At 47.2% G+C, this 17,547-nt stretch overlaps 1 protein-coding gene across 1 annotated transcript in view; it reads left to right on the top strand.

Moving 5' to 3' along the window:
• Nucleotides 1-16,616, top strand: part of LOC139749826 (serine protease inhibitor dipetalogastin-like) — a 98,630-nt gene extending 82,014 nt beyond the window's left edge. Inside the window, exons 4-10 of the mRNA XM_071664123.1 lie at nucleotides 2,048-2,212; nucleotides 6,707-6,850; nucleotides 7,535-7,693; nucleotides 9,193-9,357; nucleotides 10,131-10,301; nucleotides 10,910-11,047; nucleotides 13,025-16,616. Coding sequence (XP_071520224.1) covers nucleotides 2,048-2,212; nucleotides 6,707-6,850; nucleotides 7,535-7,693; nucleotides 9,193-9,357; nucleotides 10,131-10,301; nucleotides 10,910-11,047; nucleotides 13,025-13,274 — 1,192 coding nt within the window. The 3' untranslated portion in view covers nucleotides 13,275-16,616. The remainder of the gene's footprint in view (nucleotides 1-2,047; nucleotides 2,213-6,706; nucleotides 6,851-7,534; nucleotides 7,694-9,192; nucleotides 9,358-10,130; nucleotides 10,302-10,909; nucleotides 11,048-13,024) is intronic.
• The last annotated feature ends 931 nt before the right edge of the window (nucleotides 16,617-17,547 follow it).

Below are 17,547 nucleotides of genomic sequence, written 5' to 3'. Positions count from 1 at the left end.
TAGCTGCACACCCGCCTCCTGGCTAGGGCTGGCTAGGGCTGGCTGGGCTGGGGTACTAGTCCTGGGTCTGCGAAGCAGGCGGGAGGAGGAAAAAGCTAGAACAAAAGAGGGACACACGCAGAGGGGAAGGACAGACGTGCAGGCAGGTAGATAAACAGACAACCGAAAAAAAAAAGATGGAACAGACAAAGGAAGAAATACAAAGGACAGAGAGAGAGAGAGAGAGAGAGAGAGAGAGAGAGAGAGAGAGAGAGAGAGAGAGAGAGAGAGAGAGAGATGGACTCAGCGCGCGACCACCTCGCAGTCTTAGCCTTGGTCGTGTGAAGGTCCTCCTCGTTATGGGGCAGCGGTGCGTGGTGTGCCTACCAGGTGCGGGTGGTGGGCTTCCCGGCCTGATTTTGGCTCGAGGATCAGTGGTCCCTGCTCTCTCTCTCTCTCTCTCTCTCTCTCTCTCTCTCTCTCTCTCTCTCTCTCTCTCTCTCTCTCTCTCTCATCACCGGTAGCTCTTGCTACTCGCGCTAACGCAGTGGAGATTCAGTCCCCAGTTCCGTTGTTGTGAGTCACATACACAGACTCCCTCACATTACGTTGATTACTTTTGACGACGTTAATATCTGTGTGGTCTGGTTACTGCGATTACATCTGTGTGTGTGTGTGTGTGTGTGTGTGTGTGTGTGTGTGTGTGTGTGTGTGTGTGTCTGGTTGCATCCTTCCTGGTACCTGTTTAGTTCTTTTGTTCTGTCTTTTCTGTGCTGACTCTCTTCTTCTCCTGTTCTTAAGTTATAGTTCTGGTGTTCGCATCGTACAGTTCTCGACATCGTTCTGGGCGAGCCATTTTCTCGTTTCAGTGACTCTCTCTCTCGTTCACCTTTCCCCGAGTCTCTGCAACTGGTCTCGATTGTACGTCTGTGCCAAAGGCTTAGCTCGATCTCTTGCAGTCTCGCTCCGAGCGAGTTTCTCGTCTCGTCTAGCTCCAAGCGAGAAGCAGGCAGTGCCACCCAGCTGACCCCCTGGTGAAAAGAGACGGTGGAAATTACAGAACCCTGCGTAGGTCCTGATCTGCTCCTCCTCCACTCCTCTTCTTCAGTCAGGTGTTGTGAACAGCCTGACGAAGGGGGGCAGTGGACGAGCTGGCCTGCCATCCTTGTGTGGTGAGCCACTAGCGCAGTGGTTCAAGTGTGTGTGTGTGTGTGTGTGTGTGTGTGTGTGTGTGTGTGTGTGTGTGTGTGTGTGCAGCAGCATGAAGTCATGACTGAGGAATGTCAGTTCGTGCTCTGACCTCACCACATGCTTGTGTATACATTTTACACCCGGCTGGCTAACGAGACGAAACCCTCGTGAGATCATTTCTTTTTCTTTTTTCTTTTCAAACTCCTTAATCTCCGACTGGCCGGGAAAAAGAGAGAGAAAAAAATTGGATGATCTCTTTACAGATTGGCTGGAGGATTTTAAGGAATTTTAAGTTTATCTTGGCGCGTCTGAAATACAGGAATCTCTCCCACCAAGCTCGTACGAGTTCTTATTCGTGTTGGTTGTCGAACAGATGACGCAAAAAGCTTTCGTTTGATATGCTGGTCGCGTTGGCTTTCCAACAATATGGCGACGATAGTTTATGGACTACAGGGCAAGACTTATCACACGGGTCACCATCACCGTGGGCCACGTACCGTAGGTCGAATCAAGAACCCACTTACTGTATAGCGACGAGGTCCTACTGACCCCATGAATGTCTTTGCTCTCCTGAAGGTGAGCTGGTAGTAGGACCTTTGCCCTCCTGCCTACCTGTCTATCTATATCGACTTGCGCAGATTTCTCCCCCTCTTAATCCAAGTTTCTGCCCACCTGATTATATATATACTTTACATGTATATTTTGTAAGTCTGAATGTGTCTCTACCTTGTTTATCTACCAGCCTGTTGGAGTCGGGCTAGCACTCCAGCAGGTATGGTGGCTTTCACCTCAGTATCAAGTCTCTCCTTTCCTCTCCCCACGTATCTTCCTCACTGCACATTTAACCAACCCCCCGCGGGTTTTGTGTTGCCGGCAGGTCTGGGGTGACGTTCGCCCACTACGGGGTGTGCCTGAACGAGGCCAACGCCACGGCTGAGGACTGCCCCTCCGACTGCTCTGGCCAGGCTATGGACGGCCCCATCTGCGGCTCCGACGGCAACGTGTACAACTCCACCTGTGACTTGAAGTACAGGACATGCAGGTGGGTCGGTCCTGGTGGACGTCAGGTGGGTCGGTCCTGGTGGACGTCAGGTGGGTCGGTCCTGGTGGACGTCAGGTGGGACGGTCCTGGTGGACGTCAGATGGGTCGGTCCTGGTGGACGTCAGGTGGGTTGGTCCTGGTGGACGTCAGGTGGGTCGGTCCTGGTGGACGTCAGGTGGGACGGTCCTGGTGGACGTCAGGTGGGTCGGTCCTGGTGGACGTCAGGTGGGTCGGTCCTGGTGGACGTCAGATGGGTCGGTCCTGGTGGACGTCAGGTGGGTTGGTCCTGGTGGACGTCAGGTGGGTCGGTCCTGGTGGACGTCAGATGGGTCGGTCCTGGTGGACGTCAGGTGGGTCGGTCCTGGTGGACGTCAGGTGGGTCGGTCCTGGTGGACGTCAGGTGGGACGGTCCTGGTGGACGTCAGGTGGGTCGGTCCTGGTGGACGTCAGGTGGGTCGGTCCTGGTGGACGTCAGATGGGTCGGTCCTGGTGGACGTCAGGTGGGTTGGTCCTGGTGGACGTCAGGTGGGTCGGTCCTGGTGGACGTCAGGTGGGTCAGTCCTGGTGGACGTCAGGTGGGTCGGTCCTGGTGGACGCGTCTGCTGAGACTTTTCTCGACTTTAAGTTTTGCTCTTGTCCTTATTCTTTTTTTTTTTTTTTTTCATTTAAAAACTTTGTGGTGAATGTTTAGCCAGACATTGGTGAGTGTTTTGATTTTAACATGTTATTCCTTACAGATTTTTTGGCTTGGTAATTCCATTAGTCCACCAGTGGAACCAGTCTCCACGTTAATGTGATATGTGTATATCGCACTCGTTCGCTGCTTCTCGCGTTAGAGAGGTAGCGCTAGGTACACACTAACGAGAGGTAGCGCTAGGAACACACGAAGAGATGGTATCATTTCCTCCCATCCACTCTCTCAGCTGAAACCAAAGCCTTCTCTCCACAACCAGGCCCTATAGACATCTTCATGGTTTCTCCTGACCAAGTGATATGCCCTGGATCAGCCCACTGACAGCACGTCGCTCCCAATATACCACCTCTGTCCAATTCACTCTATCGCGCTCCGAGCACCACTTTATATATATAATATATATATATATATATATATATATATATATATATATATATATATATATATATATATATATATATGTATATATATATATATATATATATATATATATATATATATATATATATATAGGTAGATAGAGAGATAGATAGATATATAGATAGAGAGATAGATAGATAGATAGATTTCTCTGCATACGCAACAGATCAACAAACTGATCCTAAAGAATAATACAGCAATTTTCTTTTTACTTCTTTCTAACCATGGCGGTGTCTGTGAGCCAGAGCAGAGCTGGAGGGCAGACCAGAGCGACACTAGTGGCGACGAGGTGAACCAACCCCGGCGAGAGCCATTAACCTCCGCATCACGAGACTTGGCGGCGGGGGAGGCTGGTGGTGGACGGCGCGCGGGGGAAGGCCGCTCACGGAGGCTGGGAAAGACCATCAGAACGTGAGGGTATACAGAGCGATAAGAGGGAGGGAGGGAAGGAGAACGAAAGACGGGGGGTTCCTGAGACTGTAGAGGGAGGGATGTTGACCCCGGGAGACGGATGAGAGGAGCGAGTGATGAGGTGATAAAGGAACAGATGAAAACAGGAGGGAAAGAACGCAGGGACGAGTGTAAGAGTCGGAGCTTCGAAGGAAAGATTATCAGAAGAGCTGGGTAGACGGTGGTGGAAGGGGTTGACGGTAGTGGAAGGGATAGATGGTGGTGGAAGGGGTAGACGGTGGTGGAAGGGGTAGACGGTGGTGGAAGGGGTAGACGGTGATGAAAGGGGCAGACGGTGCTGGAAAGGGGAAGATGGAGACGGAAGTGGGCAGGAGAGAGACGGCGACGGAAGGGACAGACAGACGGTGATGGGGGGAATGGACAGTGAGGAAGATGGATGGCGAAGGCAGGAGGAGACACGGGCGCCGCCGGGGCGAGGACGTGCCCTGGGAACTTGGCCAACGCTCACTCACGACTCCAGGACGATGACCTCCTCCACCACCCACCCACCAGTCAGTGCGATGACTTAATCCTCCTCCAGGGGGTGACGGATGACTTTTACCCAAACGTCTCGAGCGATGACTTGACCCCCCGAGGACGATGCCATTTACCCGGAATTTATGATGACTTTAATCCTTGAGTTTATTATTTTCTTGTCTAGAATTCGAGACTACGATGACTTCACACACCACTCAACTCTGAAGACGATAACTGCTGCACGATAACATCTCCTCCAAGTACGATAACTCGACCGAGCAGATACGGGATTGGTGACGTAACACCTCGAAGTAGCAAATTATTTTTTTTTTTTTTTGAAGTCTGTTATGCTCAGGTGGTGGGTAAGGAAAAGCCACTGTACAATAGTGTACCATCATTCCTTGAACAGGTTGACGCATCTGTACAATAACAACTGCCCGGGTACGATCATGTACGCCCTTTGAACGCTAGTAAAGTTAGGTAGTGACTGTTGACCACGCAGGCTTTTAGAGAAAAAAATAATTTACCCAAGTGATGGCGACAGATTTCGAATTCAAATTTGATTGCATTTCTTTTCACTTTGGCTTAGCTTATGCTTCCTCGACGTGTGGTAAGTTAGGTCATTTCTATATCTGGCAACCGACGGTGTAAAGGGGGGGGGAAATAATTGGTGGTTGGCAACAGCCAAAATGGATTTAGGTTTTTGTATAAGCTACGATGCGACATTATCAGAATTAACAGAAATGGATTCAGATTTCATGTTAGAGAACTGTGATTATACTCTCATAGATCTGTCTCGTTAGATGTATTAGATATATCTACACAAACTGTAGTAGAAGCGGAGGGGTAAAATGCCGATCATTACCGTATCTGTGGCATTTAAAGTTCATCGTACCTCTGGCTTTGAACCTGGTCCAGTTATTCTCCGGCCGGTGTTGATGGATACCCGTAAGTCAGTGATATTAATGGCGATCTGGATCAGTGATGACACTTCATATATCAGGGACGTGAGGGAAGCGAAAAACCACTCTGTTACCACCAGCTCCCTGGCCACACCGTGGGAAGTTATCTGCCAGCGTCCTTCATCTGGCAAGCGAGCCAACCTTCCCGCGCGTCCGAACCGGCAATTTTCCTTGTTGTCACCTGATTTTTTTTTCTCTCTTTTTTTTTTTTTTTTACTTCGGCATCTCTCGTGATGACATACATTTACCGAGATTATTTTCCCCTCATGATTAGCACGCCTGACCTCATCATAAAGAATTGTGGGATTAACGGCGACGTTACGCGTTGGATGTGTGTGTGATGGTGGTCGTTCTCGAAGGAGGGGAAAAGTGGTCGTACGAACTCCCCGGAGGCTGCCGATCAGTGGGTTGAGTAGCCTGGCCATATGTTGGGGTGTCGGGTACAAGGAGAGACGCCATCGTACCACAAGGTACGCTCCGCTCCAGGGTTGGAGAAGAAGAAATTGAAGGTTTTTACTAGGGCTTTCGATACTTGATTGGTCACGTCCTGTTGCAATTTTTATTAGTTTACAATCATGTCGTAGGCGTACACGGCCATGTCCTTGGCTGAGCGAGTCGTGAGAGCGAGAGTGGTGGTGATGGGGGTGGTTAGGGATACAGTGACTCAGAACCCATCTCTCCTTCCCTCACCACAGAACCTCCCACACCCGTCCACTCTTGCGTGTGACTTGGGCTTCTCATGACCAAGGTTCCCATCACGAACTAAGAGTCCTTATCCTTGATTGAAGCGTCGGAAACGGCTAGATGTAAAGAAGATAAGAAAGAAGAAAGAAGAAAAAAACCGAGAATTCTTGAGATGGTAGATGACTTGCCTTTTCCACGAATTCCCAGCGTGTCGTAGAAGGCGACTGAAAGGGGAGGGAGGGGGGCTAGAAATCCTCCCCTCCCATTTTTGATTTTCCAAAAGAAGGAACAGAGAAGGGGGACAAGTGAGGCTATTCCCTTTAAGGCTCAGTCCTCTGTTCTTGACGTTGCATCGATGACGCAGATGTGAATATATATATATATATATTTTTTTTTTTTCATACCATTCGCCATTTCCCGCATTAGCGAGGTAGCGTTAAGAACAGAGGACTGGGCCTTAGAGGGAATATCCTCACCTGGCCCCCTTCTCTGTTCCTTCTTTTGGAAAAAAAAAAAAAAAAAAAAAAAAAAAAAAAAACGAGAGGGGAGGATTTCCAGCCACCCGCTCCCTCCCCTTTTAGTCGCCTTCTACGACACGCAGGGAATACGTGGGAAGTATTCTTTCTCCCCTATCCCCAGGGATAATATATATATATATATATATATATATATATATATATATATATATATATATATATATATATATATATATAGATAGATAGATAGATAGATAGATAGATAGATAGATATACACCAACATTTCCCACCAGTACGTCAATATTATCATTATCCGCGTTCCTCCTGCAGGCAGAAGGTGGTGAAGATCTCGTACAAGCACTGCCAGACCACCAAGCACTGCCAGGACGTGTGCTTCTACTCCTTCAAGGCCGTGTGCGCCTCCGACGGCCGCATCTACAACAACAAGTGTCAGATGAAGATACGGAACTGCGGGTGAGTTGGCTGGTAGGGTCGGGGACGGGCTGATTTTATATATATAAATATATATATATATATATATATATATATATATATATATATATATATATATATATATATATATATATATAGGAGAGAGAGAGGGGGGAGAGGGAAAGAGACTTGCAGAAAGATAGGTAGATTTCAGAGAGAGATGAAGAGGGAAATTGGGAGCGTAAGAGAGACAGACACACAGACAGCCAGGTAAGGGAGAAACAGGGAAATATAATCAGGCAGAGAGCAAGTGGCTAGTGAGGAAGTAGATTTAGTCTCGCACCCATTCATTATTGGATGATCACTCGTCGCTCATGACATGTCCTCCTTCATCATGACACCATACTTGTGTACAGGGCCAGAGGAAGAGGAATACATCTTGCAATTTGCTCAGAGTGTTCGAGTCAGGTCGCTCGAGACGAGAGCATTCAGCCAGAATATTCTAACCATGTCATTTTCTTCCCCCCTTCCTTAAAGAATCCAGTTCATTCTCATTGTCACTGATCCTGTGGTGATCACTAGTGATTTTCAGCAACTTCATCTAGGAGCAGTGCCATCTATCGTTCACCGGACCAGTAGACCATGTAGTGATGACAGTAACCACAGCAGAAGGGGTGTCTCACAGATCCCCTAACCCGGCGCATTTGTGTCTTTTATGTCCGGCAGGCGACACATCTACCAGCTGCCGATGGGCGAGTGCCGTGCCCAGGAGAGGACCACGGGAGGCTGCCCGGTGACCTGCGTTGGGGAGAAGCCGAACCCCGTCTGCGGCTCCGATGGCAACCTGTACGACAACGATTGTGACATGCGACGCCTCACTTGTGGGTGAGTCCTCCACACCCGGCTCGTGTCCTGCTCTCCCCCATGTGACTTGGCCATGTTGTTCCGTCTTATAAAGTCTTGGCTTTCTTTGCCCATCTCTGCCTCCTCAGCCTCTTGGCTTTCTTTCTCCTCCTCTCCTCTCTACCTCCTCAGTCATCCTGGTGTGAATTGCGTCCACATGGCAGTGGATTGACGTATTGGTCAAGGCTGGAGCCCTCAGTGATGCCTGGTGGTCATTATTATCATTGTCATGCAGAGTTGTTCGTGAGCCTCTTTCAAAAATATCAGGATGTATTCTCGGGGTCAATAGAAAAAGGACCAAGTGAGGATATTCCCTCTGACGATCTGTCCTCTGTCCTTCACGCTACCTCGCTAACGCGGGAAATGGCGAATATGAATGAAAGATATATACATATATATATATATATATATATATATTTTTTTTTTTTTTTTTTTATACTTTGTCGCTGTCTCCCGCGTTTGCGAGGTAGCGATATATATATATATATATATATATATATATATATATATATATATATATATATATATATATAATATATGATCATGGGTTTAGAAGTTCTTAATTTTCGAGCTATGGGATGTGAAAGAAGAGTGAAGCTCCCCTTGAAGAATGTTTTTTTTTTTTAAATCTTTTTTTCGTTCGTGGAAAACACTACGAATCTTAAATTGCTTCGTTGGAGTGAATGTTGAGAGCATTCGTTTTTTCGTCGTTCTTGAAGGCGATGCGTGAGCGCGTCGCACCGGTGTCTGGCAGACGCGCTTGCAATAATGCACTGGATTGTGGCTTTCAAATTCGAGAGGGTCGGGAAGGGATTCACATAATCCCTGGGGGACATTCCTCTCCCTAAGCATGTCCGCCTGTTACTTGGGATCGACGGGAGACAATTTGAGCTACTTGCTGTATAAAGAAGTGGTTCCAATCCAAAGTGTGGTAGTCGATAGTCAAAAAAACATCTTCATCTCAAGGTTCACTTTTTTTCTCTCTCGTCTCATAACGCGTAAGAGGAAAAGAGAGCTTCCAGACCCATGATTGCTCTATGAGTTTTTCTCCTCATGTATAATCCAAGAATACGTCCTCACATTAATGAGGGACACTTAAGACCAGAATCCGTATGAGTATTTATTCAAAACAGATAGCTCATACTTTATGAGTATTAAGAGTATACATTCCAAACAGATAGCTCAAACTTTGTGAGTGTACATCCAAGACATAAACTTCATTACAAGTACTATGAGTATACATTTAAAACAGAGAACTCGCTCTTTATTATGAGTATACATTCCAAAACAGATAGCTCAAACTTTCTGAGTACATCCACTCGACCCAGAAAGCTCAAAGTCTTGACTTGTTTTGGAAGTCATTATTGGACACCCCTTAACTAACACCCCGACAGCAGCACCACCACCACGTACTGTGGACACACTCTCCAGACTGAGCAGGGATGGGATGACAACTTCCTAATACACTCTCCTCTCCACAGATCACGCGGGGCCGGGGCCGTGTACAAGGTCAGCCTCGAGAAGTGCCGCAAGAAGAGCCTCTCCTGCGCCAAGATGCGGTGTCCCCCCAACGTCAACGACCCCGTCTGCGGCACCGACGGCTCCACCTACGCTAACTTCTGCCTCCTCCACTACGCCACTTGCTTGTGAGTCCCTCCCTCCCTCCCGCTTTACCAACCCCCTCCAGCATGATGGCGCGCGTACCTGCGAGTATGGTGCTGAGGTGTGCGCTAGAGACGGGGGCTTGTGCAGTGAAGAATGAAGGAGGGAATGAGAATCGGTTAGGATTACTGAGGCATTAATTAGTATGAGGAAAGCAAGCAGGATGAATGCGAAATTCGATATGAGGATGTAAGTGTAGAAGAGACCAGTGTGAGGAACAGTATGAAAGGCTATTTTACATAAAGCAACGTAATATTAAGGATTATTAAGAATGTAGGAAATGATATAAGGCATTACTGTGAGTAAGAGACCCATTATGAGGATAAGAATGATGTACCTCAGGGGAAGATATATGAGGCGCCGCAGTGAGGAACTAGGAGTAGTATAGGAGAAACTAGCAACTTCGAGGCTGCGCTCCACGTTGGAGCAGGGGTAAGGTGTGCTCCTCTGAAGCGAGAGGGCCCCTTAGACGACAGCGTTACTCCTTTCCGTCAGCAGACGATGATGAACAGACTCGTCGAAGGTGACCTCTCGACTGCAGTCCGGTAACACTTAAGCATGGCACGTGATGGACCCATTAGGAGCGAAACTGCACAGGTGATGGAGCCAGTCTTAAAGTGACGGTCCAGAACCGACGAGAAGGACAAGTCAGGGCGAGAAATCCAGTAGAGAGGGAGGGAAGGAGATGCATCCTCCCATCGCATCTTCATCGAGACACGGATGACCACTGTATCTCTCCCCATCCATCTCACCACAGGAAGGGTGTGGACTTGGCCCACCACGGCCGGTGCTTCAACCACAGCCAGACGGAGGAGCTCCCCAAGGAGTGTTCCAAGGAGGAGGAGGAGAGCAAGTACCCAATGTGTGGCTCCGATGGCAACGCCTACAAATCCTACTGCGACATGAAGAGGAGAACCTACGGACAGAAGTAAGTGGCCGATGGGGTCATATGAATATCCTGGGAGATAATGATGATGATAATAGTAATGATATTAATAGTGATGATAATGATAATAGTGATGATGATGATGATGATAATAGTAATAATGATAATGATGATAATGATAATTGTGATAAGTATGATTATAATTATAATGTCAGTGAAGTGAAGATGTAAGCTAGTAAAGATGAGTGTGCTGTGAAGATGTAGTTTGACAAAGATGAGGACATAGTGAAGATGGCCGGTTGTGACTCGGCCCCTGAACTTATCAGAGCTAGGGTTCGAGTCCGGCCAAAGAAGTGGGGTGTTACAGAGTCAGTGGCTGGGATGGTGGGGTTGTTCTTGCAGCGGGCTGTATGAGCTTGGACGGGCTTGACTCGGGTGTGGTGTCGAACTGCAACTCGAAAACGAGGGATCACAGGTGACGGGTGTTTCACAGGGGCGAGGCTAGGTGCAGTAGCTTCATCCCCTTCCTCCCTCCCTCCCTCCCCCAGGACCAGCCTTCCCCTCCCCTCCCCTCCCTTCCCTTCCCTTCCTTTCCCCCGCTGGCTAGCGCTATGACAGAGGCTGACGACACCTTCCCTCCCTCGCCACAGGGTCGTGCCGGTGGCGCTCCACCACTGCGAGGCCACAAAGCACTGCTTCACTCGCTGCGAGGATGACCACGTCGCCGTCTGCGCCTCCGACAACAAGATGTACCACAACGTCTGCGAAATGAAGGCCAAGAACTGCGGGTGAGTGGGTATGAGAGAGAGAGGAGATTTGGACAATACGGAGGGGGAGGCCTACGCTCGTTGGGGGGCCCCCCCATCTCTTAGACCTTCCTTTCTGTCATGCAATTTCTCCTTACGTTTTTTTTTTTATTACCGTCTGCTGTCATAATTTCCTTATTCAACTTGTTATCTTCCCGCGGTTACTGTAGAAGGAAAGCTTAAGATTTTTTTTTTAATTTGTTCCATACTTCGTTGATCTCCTCTCGCTAATTTCGAAGTACTGGACGTTATCCATGTTTCCTGATCGGGTGAGAAACTTAGAAGAAAATTACTTCTTTTTTTTTCCCCCCTTCCTTCCCACCTCTCATCTGTCGTGGACAGACGAACGCCACTCTCCTCCACCAGTAACTCACTTTCTCTGTTTCATATACGATCGTCGTTGCGCTCCCTCTGTGGCACTTATCGAAGTTCTTCTCCAGTGGGACGACCAGACTAGTGCTGGCGCATCCTCGTATGTACGTAGGTGTAGTGTGTGCTGTGAACATTATTCCGGTCCTGTCTATATGTGCTGTGAGCGTATCTGTGAACCTGTCCTGAGTTACTGTAATGATAATAATTTAGTGTTACTTATGATATATATATATATATATATATATATATATATATATATATATATATATATATATATATATATATATATATGCTAGGACCCCTTCTGCAGTGCTCATGTAGCTACGGGTTTCCTCCATAATCAGAAATAGAGAATTCACGGACCCCTGTAGAGCGAAAAGTTCCTCTTTATGACTCTCCTGCCTTAACCTAGGATGTTCATATCTCCTCTCTCTCTCTCTCTCTCTCTCTCTCTCTCTCTCTCTCTCTCTCTCTCTCTCTCTCTCTCTCTCTCTCTCTCTCTCTCTGTATTGAGGCTAGACGTGCCTACCCATGTTGCTGCCTCTTTCATTTGCAGATGTTGCATCATCTTCACCACAGTGCTTTGGCTCCTGGCTACCGGACTCCGTGTCTCCCCCCTCCAAATTAAAGTTGCCGTAGCGATTGTTGAGTTCTTGTTTAATTTCCGCAATAGCACCTCCTCTTCAGGTCGTGTCTTTATCTCCGCTCGTTTACAACTTCCTGGTTTTACCATATAATCAAGTATGTGCCTTTCATGACCATATATTTTTTTTTTACAGTTTGTGCATCGTGTATGTGTGGTGGCCGCAACATCCATGCTAGTGTGTGTGTGTGGAAGTATTGGTCCAGGAATGATGGTGTGTGAGTCCCTCTCATCCTAATGTGCACACTGACATGGTGGTATAGAAATTTTCCTGCACATGTACTAGTAGAATCTTGTCTCCTTGTCTCCTTGGTCACCATAAGAATCCCAGATCCCCCCAGTCTGTTTCCTTGTAACGTGTTGTCAGTACTTTGCCATCATTGAGGCGTGCATGTTTTACTATGGTTGTCACTGTATATTGCTCATAAATCAATAGACTTATATGTAGGATTAGATGATATCAACACCATTGTGTACTGTCTAAATGGGTCTGTCATCTCCTCCTCCTCCTCCTCCTCCTTTGTCTCCTCTTTCCTTCCTTACGGTCATCTACCCGTACTGGCAGACTAAGGTTGAGATCTTCTTTCTTTTTTACGAAGCCTTATGCTTCCAGCTCCAGCAGCATTAGGTGCGTTATACCATATACGATCCTCGAGTCCCACATCTGTACTATTTGCTGTGCTAGTCCACCTTCACTTGTGTTGCAGTCGCTTCCAGACTTAACATTTCCATCACTTAAGCATTAGGCCAAACCTGTCTGCTTTGCTGGAGACAGAGGAACCCTACAACCTCCTGCAGGAGAGGACTGCATGCAACATCCCAAGGTACAAGCAAGTATCCTTCACCACCACCTTGTCCTAGGTTTAAGGAATCCTGAAAGTGGGAAGGTGTTGTTCCTAAGACCCACCTCACCTGACAACCCCCTACCCCTGTCTCTTCTGCAGGAGACATGTTTACGAAGTGCCCATGGACCAGTGTCTCTCAGGCTTCAACTTCTTCACCTGCCGGAGAATCTGCCCGCCGATGTTCGACCCCGTGTGCGGCACGGACGGCAAGACCTACAGCAACGACTGCTTCCTCCAGATGGAGAACTGCCGCTCCCGCAGCCTGGGCCGCAGCCTCGTCACCCGCATCTACCACGGCAAGTGCGGCCAGCCCGTGCCGCAAGCCAAACTCTACATGTTCCGAAGATAGACTGTTCCCTTCCATTCCCTTCCTTCCTTCCGTCCCTCTCCCTCTCGCGGTGGTTTGTGGAGCCAGCCTCCTCGGACGAACGAGGGAATGAGGACCATTGATTATCCCACGCTGTGTAGAGAGAGCCTGCTTCATTCTTCCTCCCCTGAATGTGGACGTCGCGAAGCAATCGTCGAAGGACCACCTCTGTGGCGGGTCCATAGTGTGTGTGTGTGTGTGTGTGTGTGTGTGTGTGTGTGTGTGTGTGTGTGAGATCTTCGTGGGTACGAAGCTGATAAACGGTGTGCAGAATGATTGTCACTTCGCAGAGTTACAGCTGATATGATTCTCTCATTTTCTTCTTCTTCCCCACTTTTGCGGCGAAGAGTTTTGCATTTTGATTAATGCTTTCTATTGTAGAGTAGGAGGAGGAGGAGGAGGAAGAGGAGGAGTCAGTGTACGATGCTACGTTTATGGTGCATGAAGTTCCTTGGTATGATTCCCGGGTATGATTGATGTGTTATGGTAGTATGGTAATCCTAGTACTTTATAATGGCCAGCTGGTCATCATCATTCAACCAGTCGCAACGTCCCTGATTGGCCCTTTAAACCTGTGGATCTTTCCTCAAAGGACAGAGAAACCAAGATATTAAGGGTAAACACATTGTCTATGCTAATAAGAGATGCAGAGATACCGTAATGAGGACGAGAAAAGAGGAGGCATATTTCTCTTCGAATATCTCTCGACTATCTGGTAATATTCCTGAAAGAAAATATACTCATGTGGCGATGGCATCTGTGGCACAACTGGTGTGAATGATATTCGCGGTCGCAGCCTCGCTGGCCACTTTCAGTTCCCAGTCCTGTATGTCAAAGACTGTCACCTCAAGCATACCATTTCAATAAGACATGAGAATACGATTGAAAACTCCATGTGATTATAGACAGAGAGAGAAAAAAAAACACCCACTTGGACGTATTGACATTAAAGTGCAATGTTCTCTGAGATTGTGGACCAGTAGGGTAACTGTTGTCCGACACAAAAACACGTCCCTTTTTTTTGATATATCAGTTGGTCAACGGAGGAACAACTGACCGCCAGCTTTAACTTCGTCCCTTACTCTGGAAGGTCTGGAAGACAGGTACCCATTCCATAGTCTGAAAGTTCTGTCTGGCCGATTTACCCATTCCATAGTCTGGAAGTTCTGTCTGGCCGATATAACCCATTCCATAGGCAGGGAATTTTAGAAGAGCCACCCATTCCTTAGCCTGGAAATTATGAAGGGGCACCCACTCCAGAACCTGGAAGCTCTAGACGTAAAACCCACCCCATATAGTCTGGAAAATCCAGACGCGAACCTATTCCATAATATCCTGGACACCCAGCTCATTTCGCGATGCAAGGTATAGTACTCATAGATCAGTCATTCGCCAGAGGCTCCATTTACATTACTTTTTAACAGTTATATTTTTCATTTGTACTTTCCCGCTCGTAATTACCAAGCATACGAAAACTAAACGAACTCTCTGCCTTCTCTGCTGTCTGGGTGGAAGCCGACGTTAACACTAAAATCATGAGCGTAATACCCTACGTGTCCTTACGACTAACACGACGAAGGTTCGGTCTTTATTAACCACGACCAGAAGGTCTCTTCCCTGAGCTCAGCGGTCCAGCGGTCTGTGAGCGCGACAGAACGGCCCTTGACCACGGCGGTGCGATCCCTGGGCACAACAGCACAGCCAAGGGTCGTTGTGCTCAAAGGACCTCACCGTCGTATTCAGAGATTGCCACTGGGGAGTGCCTAAAGCCCCGAGGTCGCCCACTTTATCGACTAATGCCTGTGGCTCGCATAGTCCCTGTGACTCTCATCATGATTCCCTCGGGTACTTAACGCTCTGGGGGGAGAAAGAGACATACAGAAGTCTGACTCTCCTTAGCCAAGCTGTCAGACTTTCCATGCAGTCTTAAAGCTCCGATGCCAGTCCCCATACACTGGCGAGTTGTGGGACTTTACACACGTAGCTGTGAGTAATATACGAAATCTGGTCGTTGGATTTTCGTGCGAATGTTCTTTAAATAAGCTGCAGGACTTGCAGTGGATCCATAGCTGAGTTGAAGGACCGTACTCATGGTAATTGTTCATTGTAGAATGTATTGGGTGTTATTGGAGTAGGGTCGCCCGGGGTATACCATGGGTGTTGGGGGTGACCCACCTCATGCATCTGTCCCCACGACCCCACTATAAGGCCATGGATGGCCGCCTGTAGGACAGATTATAGAAGGCCTGATGCTTCATGACGAGGTTACTTGCTGGAGGACAGTCATAAGATCTCGAGTGTGTGAGGACAGAGAAACAAAGCTTTCCAATTCACAGAAATGAGGGAAAGAGAGAGTTTCCTTAACGTATAGCGATCGAAAAACGGCATGATACCCACCCAACTCCACCACTTACTTATGAAGGAGACTTAAAAAAAAAAAAAAAAGAGAAGAGAGATACCTATTACTCACATAAGGAATCGAATCTCTTTAACCAAAATGCCCTTTAACATATCATAGTGTAATGTACGTGGATACCATTTGTGTGATAGCATCATCATAAAGCACCTACGTGGGATTCCTTGAGTTTACCCTTGGAATCCTCCCTCCCCTGTTGTTGAGGTGTAGTGTTGTTAGCAGTCTGTGTGTGTGTGGGAAGTGGAGTCTGTGCGTAAAGTATTGTAGTCTACGCGTAAACCTTCTCTGTTAAGTTACTACTTCTCCTGAGTGATAGTAGACTCGCGGTAAACTCATTTTTGCTATAGCGCTGTGTTTGTTTGCAACTTGTTATACATGATGTTATGTTGTTGATATTTATTTAGGAGGCCCCTTGTCGTAGGCCGTATTTATATCAGTTTATTTATTGAGGTCTTAAATGTTGACATGATTGTGTCGCGAATGCAGGCACTCGGCCCAGGGTCCGTGCCGGCTGACGACGCACCCCCCACCCCCCTTACACACACACACACACACACACACACACACACACACACACAGAAGCGTTCCCTGTGATACTGTAACCCACGATGTTATTTTGTTTTACTCTTGAGTGACTCGTCCGTCCCCTCCCCTCAGAAGCCCTCCCGTTATATAGCTAGGGTAGGGCTGGCTTCAGTAGCGGAGGGGGGCGGCACACATGTGTCACTCGTAGGACTATTGTTCATGTATGATGTAGATAACGTATGTAAAGCGAGTGTAGTGATGTAGCGAGGTGCTGCTCAAATGATGATTTTGGGGGCGAACAAAAAGAAGAAAAAAAAAAAACTAAGAAAAAGAGGAAGGAAAGGACATCATTACAAAGAGATAAGAAAACATACATTCCTAAGGTCTTAGGTAATGCCAGACTCTCTGTAAACCTATGCCTTGTGCTGGTAGAAATATATGTAGTGTTTTCGTTCTGTAGTACCATGCACCACCCCCACACACCCATGTAGTTTTTGTAATCGTAATGTACTATTGTGTTATCCTGTAATGTGCCTTTGCTGTTATTTGTACTGTAGTAGACCACCATGCAGTTTGTGCCTATATATATATATATATATATATATATATATATATATATATATATATATATATATATATATATATGTTTTTGTTGTTGTTGTTGTGTGTGTGTGTGCAATAAAGATATTTTTCCTCCCTTCGTAGATACGTTTGTTTCTGTAGCCCAGAGGTAACATGGTGTGGTGTGGCTGGGAGTCCTGTCTGTACGGCTGGTTTTCTAATGTTACACGAGGCATCTTTTGCCCTTGCATCACCGTCTTTCGTCTTCTCACAGATATTCACAACTTGCCTTGCTCTGCAAATCATGGGTGTCTCTCTCTCTCTCTCTCTCTCTCTCTCTCTCTCTCTCTCTCTCTCTCTCTCTCTCTCTCTCTCTCTCTCTCTCTCTCTCTCTCAGGGGCCCAAGTGAGGATATTCCCTCTAAGGCTCAGTCCTCTGTTTTTGACGCTACCTCGCTATCGTGAGAAATGGCGAATATGTATGAATATATATATATATATATATATATATATATATATATATATATATATATATATATATATATATATATATATATATATATTATCCCTGGGGATAGGGGAGAAAGAATTCTTCCCACGTATTCCCTGCGTGTCGGAGAAGGCGACTAAAAGGGGAGGGAGCGGGGGGCTGGAAATCCTCCCCTCTCGTTTTTTTTTCTTTTTTTTCCAAAAGAAGGAACAGAGAAGGGGGCCAGGTGAGTATATTCCCTCAAAAGCCCAGTCCTCTGTTCAT

Source organism: Panulirus ornatus, chromosome 8 (genome assembly GCF_036320965.1).
Source record: "Panulirus ornatus isolate Po-2019 chromosome 8, ASM3632096v1, whole genome shotgun sequence".
NCBI classification, from domain to species: Eukaryota; Metazoa; Arthropoda; class Malacostraca; order Decapoda; family Palinuridae; genus Panulirus; species Panulirus ornatus.
This window is presented reverse-complemented; position numbering and strand designations above follow the sequence as displayed.